At 38.1% G+C, this 11,054-nt stretch overlaps 1 protein-coding gene across 2 annotated transcripts; it reads right to left on the reverse strand.

The window, feature by feature from the left end:
• Positions 1 to 1,897: 1,897 nt before the first annotated feature.
• On the reverse strand, positions 1,898 to 11,054 carry FGG (fibrinogen gamma chain). Of its 2 annotated transcripts, XM_036424569.2 has the most exons (10): positions 10,935 to 11,050; positions 10,789 to 10,833; positions 10,396 to 10,579; positions 10,193 to 10,286; positions 8,353 to 8,483; positions 7,872 to 8,005; positions 6,716 to 6,900; positions 5,014 to 5,291; positions 2,668 to 2,837; positions 1,898 to 2,125 (listed from the first exon to the last, which is right to left on the reverse strand). In XM_036424569.2, exons 1-10 carry the CDS (start codon positions 11,040 to 11,042, stop codon positions 2,111 to 2,113), a joined length of 1,344 nt encoding a protein of 447 aa, XP_036280462.1. In that variant the 5' UTR covers positions 11,043 to 11,050; the 3' UTR covers positions 1,898 to 2,110. The 2 variants fall into 2 exon arrangements, with proteins under 2 accessions (XP_036280462.1, XP_036280461.1); XM_036424568.2 differs by having other exon boundaries at positions 2,055 to 2,837; positions 10,935 to 11,054.

The following is an 11,054-nucleotide window of genomic DNA, read 5'->3' on the forward strand; positions in this document are numbered from 1 at the left end:
CACACCCCCCCACTAGGGATGTGCTCGCAACCAAGGTTCATGGCCTTGACCGGAATCGAACCCAGGACCTCTCAGTCCGCAGGCCGACGCTCTCTGCACTGAGCCAAACAGGCCACTTTTTACTTTTTAAAAAATATATTTTTATTGATTTTTTACAGAGACAAAAGGAGAGGGATAGAGAGATAGAAACATCAATGAAAGAGAAGCATCGATCAGCTGCCTCCTGCACACCTCCCACTGGGGATGTGCTAAGAACCAAGGTACATGCCCTTTGACCAGAATTGAACCCTTCAGTCCCCAGGATAACGCTCTATCCTCTGAACCAAACTGGCCAGGGCCACATACACTTTTTATATCATCATTGTAGAATAATTTTTCACCTTAAAATTTCACTCATTATTTTGTAAACCTTTCCATGTTCATGCTGAGATTTAATGCATATTATGTAATCATTGTTTTCTATTCCATTGTACTAATGAACTAACTTGCTTGTGCATTCTTTCATTGCTAAATAATCTCTAAATTTCCCACTGTTAAGTATATGGCTATATTCATATTTCTGAGATCTTATAAATTGTCTTTTCTTTTTCAAAAATAATTTTCTTGGACTAATTCACTGGCATGGTATTTTTGCATCAAAACTTATTTAAATAACTTTTCCTGCCTATGATCGAATTTCTCACCTAAAGGAGTTTGCAGGGTAGACTTTGCATTCTGAGCTTAGAAGTAGTTTGAAGCATGACAAGGTTGGGGCAGGCAAGGTTAGAGGCACTGTGGGGGACAGGAAGAAGGTGATGCCCTAACCTAGCAAGAGATGTTGTATATCCCATTTAGAATGTGGCTGTGTGTGTGTGTGTGTGTGTGTGTGTGTGTGTATGTATAAAAGGAAATGAATATAATAAATATTTTGGAGGTGGGTTTAACAGGCTTGATGACCAGAGGAGGGAAGACTAAGGAAGACAGGAGGATGAGTTATTTGTTTGTTTGTTTGTTTGTTTGTTTGTTTAGGAACTTGAGACCTGGATAGAATAGAGCAAGTTTGGAAGAGAAAGAAAGACTCTGGTGCACTATATTCCCAATACCCAGCACAGTGGCTAGTACAACAACAGCATTCAATAAATGTTAGCTGCATGAATGTTTCATGGGTACATGAATTAATGAGTGCTGCAAATAATGAATAAGTATTTCTATTTCTCAAAGCCCTACAAGTACCTGTTTGTCTCTTTCCTGTTTTTATTTCAACAGGATATTTTGAATCAGGACTCATGAGAACAAGGAAGAAATTGTGGATAAGAAGAGAATCCAACGCTAAAACTCAGGATTTCAGAACAACCTGATCTTCCCCTCCTAGAATTAATCAATTACTTTGCAAGGTCAATCTTATGCAGACTGAACTACTCCTTTTGGAAAGCTGGTCCTCCCCACTTTCTGGCTGCTAACTCAATATCCCTAGATTCAGAATGACATAATGGCTCTAATCCGCTGAATCTCACTGTTTACCAGGGAGAGACTGATTTAGATTGTTCCTTAAATCTCTCTGCTCTGATTTCAAGTCCTTTCAGAAAGGCCACATCTGGTCACAGGTGTCTGGAACCAACGGTTCTAGTGAGAGAATTCCCAAACAGCCTATGTTTCCAGCTGTGCTTTGGAGATTCTGAAACTTAGTTATGTGATTGTAACTTGGGTTTATATTTTTATATCAAATTTGGTCACGTTGAGTTACTGTATTTTTCTGTTTATTTCATAGTCCCTGGAAGGCAAAAGCAATGACTTCTATTTTTTTCATAACTCTCCAAGAGGCAGGTATAAGGTTTGCTGTAAAGTGAGGACTCAGCAAATACTGATGATTGCCCAACCATGATTACCAAATTGAAAGAAATAAGTAGGCACCATGTAACTAGTCTTAGGAAACACGATGTTTATTGAAATGGAATGTAGATAAATTATCACCAGCATAAAACAGTTAGTGGAGTTTTCAACATGGGTTCTTTTTTTTTTCTCTTAAAATGAAGTATGGCTTTATAAGTCCATTGTCCCATATGAAAAATATTATATTTATCTGTTCAGATAAAGTCCTTTAAAAAAGTAAATTCACTTTTGAAATGGTCTTTTAAACGTCTCCAGCCTATGACCAAAACAAAAAATATATTAAGAAGATTAAATAGTCTCCATTTAAAAAGAATTAAATATTAATAATTATGGGTGAAAGATACATTTGGAAAAATACTTAGGCATTTGAAAAGTAGAATTTACTCCTAATTTTAATAAAATTTACTAATTTTATTAGTATGTACTAAAATATTTAAGGCATAATTTTTTTAAATTACCAAGATAAAATAATATGTTGTCATTAAAATGTTTTAAAAAATGTGGCAATTATTTCATATATACCTAGGACAAATGATAAAATGTTATATCATCAAATAAATAAATTTTAAATAATGCAGAGTGCAGTAATTTGGGAATACAATCCAAAGTAAGTTGTAATTTCCATTTAAGGTTAAATATCCTTCATATCAGACAAAATTGATAAATATGGTAACAGAAAGTGAGAAGGAACTTTCAGGAATGTTTTTGAAACTTTGTGGGTTAATAGAAATGAAAAATTCATTCTCAGAGTAAAATGATTTATTCCGTTTCTATGTCAACATGGTGCTCTGGTCTGACCTGTTTGGATCCCCCAAGGTGGTGCTGCTGCCCTTCTCCCACATTGAATCTGTTGAAGGGAATTATCTTCATGGTGGTTTTCTTCATGGAATACCAACGAGATTTCCAGGTGGCCCAAATAATGCCATTATCATTATCATTCGGTGGAGATGCCTTTGAGTAAGTGCCACCTAAGACAAATTGAACATATCATTGATCTTGGATTTCCTTACCTCAGGGAGTCTATAAAGAACTGCCATTTATGATGGCCATTGTCACATCAAATGTATAGTGCTATCAACTAACTGAAAATATCCTGAAGATCACTAAAATCTCAATTTATAATTATAATAAATGGATTATTAACAACCTCTTACATCTGTGTTGTTCTTTCTTCTGGTCACATTTATACTTTAAATATATTCACTACTAACAGGGCTACAATTCCAGTTTCCCCAGTTGGTGTCTAGCCAACCATACTGGACTCAGCTATTATGGACCATCTTTTTTTTCAAGGAGGTTAGAATGGTAGGAATCACAATTCCTGATGAGGTGATCTCAAGTTATCTGAAAACACAATTGTCCTAGAAAGTATGAGGGACTTTAGAAAATAGTCTGGAATGTTATTTCGCATCTCCATTATAAAGTGGAGATTAGGTTGATTTGCCTTCTCCTTGTCCATAAGCACCAGTTCTCATGTAATTTCCTAAGGAAATATTTGAGTCCAATGTGTACCACAGGCTATCAACATGGCCACTCTGGGTCATATAGATCAAACACCTTTCCTGAGAATTTCTTTTAATTATATGGTTTGTGAGTGCAAAGATTAATTAGATGTTGTTTTTTAATGTTATGAAGCCTGGCTGGTGTGGCTCAGTGGTTGAGTGTTGACCTATGAAGCAGGAGGCCACAGTTCCCCAGTCAGGGCACATGACCTGGTTGCTGGCTTGATCCCCAGTGTGGGGCATGCAGGAGAGAGCAGATCAATGATTCTCTCTCATCATTGATGTTTCTATCTTTCTCACCCTCACCCTTCCTCTCTAAAATCAATAAAAAATATATTTTTACAAAATGTTGTGAAGACCAAAAGATAAATTTAAATCATTTTTAAGAGAATTATAAGCCATTTATTGGCTAGGACAATGCCATGAGGAGGTAAGATTGCTCATCTTAATGGATCTTTTTGCATCAGTAGAGCTTTCCCACACATAACTATTGGGTAGTAACAATAGTTAGTAAGTAAAATCAGTGTTCATAACTATCCCAGCCTGAGAGCAAATTATATATTGCCTTCCCCCATCCTAAATTAAGTGTCTAGACTCATAAGCTGGATTCTTCTCTCAAGTTTCCATGGACCCCTACCCTTTCCAACAAATTCCTGCTCTTTACTCCATTCCTCCAGACACTGACTTACTGCTCACTGGTTATATCTGATACACTGCTCAGCTGACTCAAGCTAATGTGTTAACAAGCATACATATGGTAATGTTGGTCCATCCAGATCATATATATGCAAATTTGGAGGAAACTCCATAACCCAAAATGTCAACTCTGATGGTGGTAATTTCAGACACAATGACAAACCATTGGCTATTTTACAGCAGGTGGATTTCTTGTTGAGGGGCCAATTTGAAATATAGTCTCAGTATTATTCAATTGTAATTTCATAACAAGAACTAAATTGGCATGAGTGAGAGAAAGAAAGGAGACTGATGCTCTTGTTAACGTATGACTATTTATCTGTCCTTCATTTCAGTGTTATTTTTGCCAGTGTTATGTGTGATAGACCCATCCTGTTAAATATAACAACATTTTGGAAAGCATTCATGTAAGTATTTTGTGTCAACATAAAAGTTCACTGTTTAGTACCTCGTTACCTCAGTCCTATGTTTTGGTCCTCTTGAGGAGTATAGCTTGTCTTGAAAAACCAAACGTGGAGTCATCAAGTCTGATGACCCCCCCCCGCCCGGGTGGGGGCAGCTTTTGAATACTTTCCTGAACCAGGAAGTTTGGTTGAAAGCCTATGACATCTTTAGACCAGGACATGGACTTGAGATAGTTTATTTTTAGTAAAGTGTCATGTGAACTGTGACACCGCATATGTGGCACTCATTCACCTCTGACATGCTTCCAGTGTAGTGTAATTGTATTTGTTATTACATAGTTTTTTTGTGCAAATTCAATTTTTATACTGGAAATACTTATTCGTATTGTAATACATTATAAATTTACTATTTTAAAACAGAACTATATAATAAGCTCCCCTGATATAATTACTAATTATTTCTCATCCTTAAATCTATTTAAACTTTTTATTAAAATATAGACTGCACACTAAAGTCATATAAGTAAGAAAGAAAGCCATACCTTGGTAATAAATTCCATTGAGATGGCCAGCATGACACTTGTTCATCCACCAGCCAGATCCATCCTGCTCAGCACAGTTACCCTCAAACTTATCATTGTCATTGTCCCAGGTACTGAACTGCATGCCGTTGTGGGATGTGAAGAACTTGTCACTGGGATCATCGCCAAAATCATAGCCATCGAAGGCATCGCCGGCATCTCCACCGATGAAGTAGGCATATTTCAGGCGGTATTTGTCAGCTTCATTTCCCACACTGAACATGGCATAGTCTGCAGTACTATAAAGAAATAGAGATATCATATCTTGAACCTCAATAGGGATCTCAGAAGGTACTTCTATAGAACAGCCGTTCTATAGAGACTTGCTCCTTAAGTCTCAAATGTGTTCATTGAATGAACTCTTCTGTACATTTGGTAAGAAGCAATGGCTGTAAGAACCAATTCAGTGCTTATCAGCACTCTGATTATAGCACCCAATGCTTATCAGACCACCCAGGATGGGTCTAGAAGCCGTCATAGCATTTCAATGAAAACTAAAAACTTCAGCCATTTTAATGCTTTTTACCGATAGGATCCTAATATCAAACCCAGATGTATGGATGAATCTGATTGATTTTATATTTTCACTTTTATCTAAATGGTTAGCATTGTTCACACAGTCTTCAGAAACCACAGTAATTAGCTGACAGTGAGTGACCGTCAATGCACCAAAGGAGCTACACCCCCTTTAGCTGTTCAATCTGAAGAGTGAGGTCCTAAAGGGGTTTTTCTTTCATTAGGCAATGTGGTAGTGGCAAAAAGGTTGGCTTCCTAGAACATCACATGAAAGAAGTGGTCCCTTTGTGGCCCACAAAACATGAGCTAGGGGATCAGAGAGAAGTTCTCCGCTGGGGGGCGGGGGGGAATATATATATGAATGCGGGCCAGAATTCTATTGAGTGCATGGAAGAATGAGCCTTACTATATGAACAGAGATTTCCAGAAAATCACTTATCTCCGGTGCTTGTGAAACTGGAGATATTATCACAGGAGCAAATCTACTGACTATGGTACTTTCTGGGTAAAAAATAAATAAATAAAAATACATCTTTGGATACAAAACATATTCCATTATTTCATAGACATAAAAAGAGGGTTGGATATTTTTCTGAATTTTAATTAGGTGTACAATGCTCAAAGCCCCCAGATAACTCTGAGCATAGAGGAGCTCTAGCTCACCAAAGGAGCTAGCTTATTTAATTTCAGCCAGGAAATCTGAAGAGGCAGGCTTGGCTTTCAACCAGGCTAGTCTTAAGAAGATGATCTGTAGAGTCAAACAACCTTAGTTCAAATCCAACCTTTACCATATGCCAGCAATGTGACCTTGGGAAGGTTAATATGGAATTAACAATATTACCTGCCTCGTAAAAGAGTTACTAGGACTAGATTAAATTATAACCTCATACTCAATTTCTGATAAATTGTAAATTCTCAGTAAATATCAGCAACGATTCTGTATGGTTCCAGGGTAAGTAGATTTTACCAAAATACTCAGATCCAGCCTGGGTAGAACCCATCTTTTTGGGCTGCCCAAGAACCAAATCGACTTGTGGAGGAAATGGCTGAATGTGTTCTTTGCATTTGTTAAGCTCTCTTTGCCACTGGTCTGTTGATGGCTAGAAAGTGCACATTCCAGACAACAAGAAGTCTCTTCTAGACATACCTGATTCTGCCACTCCAGTCCTCTAACTCCACTCTTAGTACATATGGGATGGTCGTCTGTGTGGTTATCAAGTGAATCTTCTCATTTCCCAACCAAAACTCTGTGGTGCCCGTGGGAGACAGATGTCCAAACCCTTCTTTGTATTGGATCCAATTTCTCTTGAAATCCTCGCTGCCATCAAGCCTCTAATTACGCAAATGAACAGGCAAAAGGAGAGAACAGATTATCAGCGTGCATGAAGAAAATGTTATAAACATTTGTTGAAAATATGGAGGATATAATCCCATCATTTACTAACTAGATGACCTTGGTCAAGCTGCCTCTGTTTCCTCATCTGTCAAGAAGAATGATGCTTACTTCTAGGGTTATTGCAGGATTTACATGAGAGAATGTTAGAGAAATACTTAGAGAGTAAAATTAGTGGCAGTTTTTAAAAGACATCTAGAGGACTTCAGAACTCTGGCCCGGCACTGCTGATTCTTGTACTGATGGTGGAAAGGTCAACTCATGGCTCAGTCTGCCTGCCAACCAGCACTTCCATCCCCCATGCCCTCTGAGCGCCCCCTGCAGGATTACTTGTAAAGGTGGTCAGAGGTAAAAGGAGAAAAGGATTCTGCAGCAATGCCAGGGGCTGGCAGAGAGAAAACAAAGGGCCCTTGCCTTGGAACAGCCCACCTGAATCCACTGTAGGACTTCATCTTTTTATAACTGGAAGCTGTGGGTCTTGCTCTAACTGATGCACCAAGACCCTTCCAGATTTCTATAGGGCTTTTTGTCACTATGATTCTGTGACTACGTGCTATCACATGTCGAAAATATTAAATGCTCAGTAAATATCAGCAATGATTCTGTATGGTTCCAAGATAAGTAGATTTTACCAAAATACTTAGTGCCAGCATAATATATAGTCAGAGTACAGACTTTGAAATAAGACTGTCTGGGTTCATATCCTAACTCTGTTACTTACTAGTTAGTTATGTGACCTTGGGTGAGTTACTTTACCTCTTGTGCCCAAGTTTCCTCCTCTGTAGAAAGAGGTAATAATTAGACCCACCCCACAGGGGCGTTGGGAGGATTCACTGAGTTGATGTGCTTAGAAAAGCATCCAACCTAAGGCAGATGCTTCTTAAACACACGAGGCAAAGGGAGAAATTACCTTCTGGAGCACAGTCCATCCATTTCCATTTTTCTCAATTTCACAGTAGACTAGGAACTGCTGCTGAGTTGTCAGAGGTTTGATGAAGTAAAGTCCACTCTCTTTGCCTCCCTTATTGCTAACATCTTGACAATCTGAAGAAGAAGAAGAAGAAGAAGAAGAAGAAGAAGAAGAAGAAGAAGAAGAAGAAGAAGAAGAAGAAGAAGAAGCCTAGACTGTAGTCTGAAATCCAGGTAAAACTATTCTAGCCTTGAACATGAGCTTTTAGCAAGATGCAAACTATCAATTTCCCACTAATCATTTTCTTACTTCTCACATCGCCATTCCTTTCGAACTATTTTTTAGCTACTCAAGCAAAGTCAAAGCAATTGGATACAATTAGACTCAATGGCTAAGCACCTGCAAAATCATTCCTATAAATTCTAAAACATGAAATCTCTTTTGCTTAATATATTAATCCCCACATCAAAGTGTCACTTACCTTTCCCTGTGATGTCATGTATTTTGACTGTGTCTTTGCAAGGCTCTTGACACTTTTCCTCAAGCTGGACTACTTTCTGTTTTAAGGTAGCGATCTTCTGATTATTTGAATTATATATGTCCTTCAAAAATCTACAAGCGGAATAAAAAGATAATAGAGCACACCCTTCAGAAGTGTAATTTTTGTATTTTCACTTAAAAATACTACCTTATCTTTTTGAGAATTACTTTCTGATAAAGGACTCCATTTCTTGGGGAAACTGTAAAATTCTGCTACTTAATTGCGGTGAATTAAAATTCTAAGCTTTCTGGAAAAGAAAATGATAAAGTTCTTGTCCATAAGCAATGCCACTGTCATTAAATAGTGGCCATTCTGATTTTTACCATCTGTACCCAGGGCAGCAGGTAACGACCTAATGGAGTGAAGAGCCTGGTTGGTGGGAGGAGTGTCTGATGATCACCTTTAGGACTGGATATTCTCAGTGGAGAAAAGGCTCTGTTTGGGGATTCACATGTGGTGGATCATGCTTTCCAGTGTGGGCCTACTGAGGAGTCTTTGAGGTCTACAATCTAGAACTTACATCGAGAAAGAATCTGGGGCATTATCTTACATATAATAGAACAACAGACACTTCCTGGCCTTCTCAATCTTTGTATTTAGAGATCTTTGGGAAAAGGCTAGGTGTAGTGAAAAACAAACAAATAAACTGCTTTTGTAGTTTTCCACAGGGTTGTGTGTACATATTCAGAAATGGTAGAGCATGGTCTACAATGCACAGATTGCTGTATCTTTTGGTGAAGAAAGATAAAAAAAGTACCTGACCACTCTTTTTCTTTACTCCACCTTAGAAAATTTCTGCACAATAGTCTCTTTAACTTAAGTGATGGGCAATAACAATGTGACTTGTAAATTATACAACAGGAATTATGGCCCTCTGATGATAGAAAGAGGAGAAATCCCTCCTGCCCACTTCTCCCTAGCCGCTGTTTATCACTACTTTTAATGCTGCTTTGAACAGAGTTTAGTAAAAAAAATTATTATTTTTGAGGAAAAAAACTAAAACTGTATCTGAAATCCTGAGTTCAGGAGGTTAATGAGTCCCTGGGAAGTTATTAATACACATTTTACATTCAGGTAAAGGGAGGAGAGAACATAATTGCACATTCACTGTGCCATAATCAGCACGTAGCTTTGTAATGTTTCGTACATTTAGTCTCTTAACCTTTCCTATACTCTCCCTCTACCTCTGCTTGTTAATACCTCCCACCAATTTGTTGACAATCTTATAAAGAGATTTTTAGTTTCCACACCCAAATTCCCATTTGAATTTGTGGTGTAAGACAAACAGGGATGGGGATCATTTTCATAAATATGGTCATAGCAGTATTTGAAGACATCTAGAACACCTTTCTCCCACATGATTATTAAAAAGCAATTATAACCCAATGCAAAACATATTGCACTCAAGATGCTATCTCCACTGAGTTCCAGATGGTCAGGCATAATGACAATTAAATATTAAAAATGGGGGGAAAGTTAATTCCACTGAAGTTTGCAATATTAAGTAAAAACTAAATCACTCTTGGAGAGTAAGTTAAAACGGAAATGCACCCTGGCTGGTGTAGCTCAGCGGTTACAGTATCAGCTTGCACACAGAAGGGTTGCAGGTTTGATCCCCAGCCCTGGTTGGGGTGTGTGTTGGAGGCAACCAACCAATGTGCCTCTCTCACATTGATCTCTCTCTCTCTCTCTCCCCCACCTCCCTCCATTCCACTCTCTCTAAAGAGCAATTGAAAAAAATATCCTTGGGCGAGGATTAACAACAACAAAAAATGCTTACCGAATATTTGATTCATGTGATATAATCAATGCTTCGAATTTCATAATATCTTCCAACATTTTCTTAGACTCCTTAGTCGCAGCTTCTATCCTACCTGTAATATGAGATCAGAGACAGAAATGTTTAGGCAAGTGGAGCCGGTGAAACAACAGCAAAAGAACTTTACAAATTACCTTCTTAGTCAGTGGCATTTAGTTCCTCACCTGGCTTCGGTGGGCCATCCGGATTATAGATTTTTTGGATTATTTTGATTAGTTCTTTGGCTTCATATGTTTTGTTTTCGACTTGACCTAAGGTGTCTTCCAAAGACTGTAGGTCCCGGTCTACTTCTGACTGGTAATTACCCAGGAAGTCTGCGATGCCACATGTAGTCGGGCAGTAACTACCCTGAAAATACAACAGGCTGGTTTAAAATCTTGATGAACGCTACACTTAAAAATCTATGAATAAAAATAGGTAAAAGCTAGACTATGTTAAACAACAGAGTTTAAAATGCCAAAAGATGTTTGTGAGTGAATTTCTTTTATTCCTCTGCCTCTCTGCAGTCTACATATAGCAAGAAAAACATATATTAAAAAAAAAAAAAAACTACTTACAAATCTTTGATCTAAGATGCAGCAGTTGTCTCTGCTGGCAACGTACTAGAAGAGAAAAATACAGACATGTCACTACTTTATTGTATGTTTTCTCACTTGTCAGCTTTCCATGTAAAATAGATATGTCTGCAGAGAAGCATACTTACTGCTAGGCATGTTGAAGAGAGGAATGAAAGCGTGTAGAAGTAGAGAATTAAAGTCCGGGGATGCGAGGACCAACGCATGATGTCAGGGAGCCCTGAGGGTATCAGCATGTGGCCTCCCCG

This window comes from Pipistrellus kuhlii, unplaced genomic scaffold, assembly GCF_014108245.1.
Source record: "Pipistrellus kuhlii isolate mPipKuh1 unplaced genomic scaffold, mPipKuh1.p scaffold_m20_p_8, whole genome shotgun sequence".
NCBI classification, from domain to species: Eukaryota; Metazoa; Chordata; class Mammalia; order Chiroptera; family Vespertilionidae; genus Pipistrellus; species Pipistrellus kuhlii.

Bases quoted from the DNA above. Each gene is read 5' to 3' on its own strand.
- FGG (XM_036424568.2), bottom strand. From the start codon at position 11,042: ATGCTGATACCCTCAGGGCTCCCTGACATCATGCGTTGGTCCTCGCAT. The intron at 10,834-10,934 runs GTAAGTATGCTT...TTTCTCTTCTAG, and splicing joins TCTCTTCAACATGCCTAGCA to TACGTTGCCAGCAGAGACAA. The intron at 8,006-8,352 runs GTAAGTGACACT...CTTCTTCTTCAG, and splicing joins ACATGACATCACAGGGAAAG to ATTGTCAAGATGTTAGCAAT.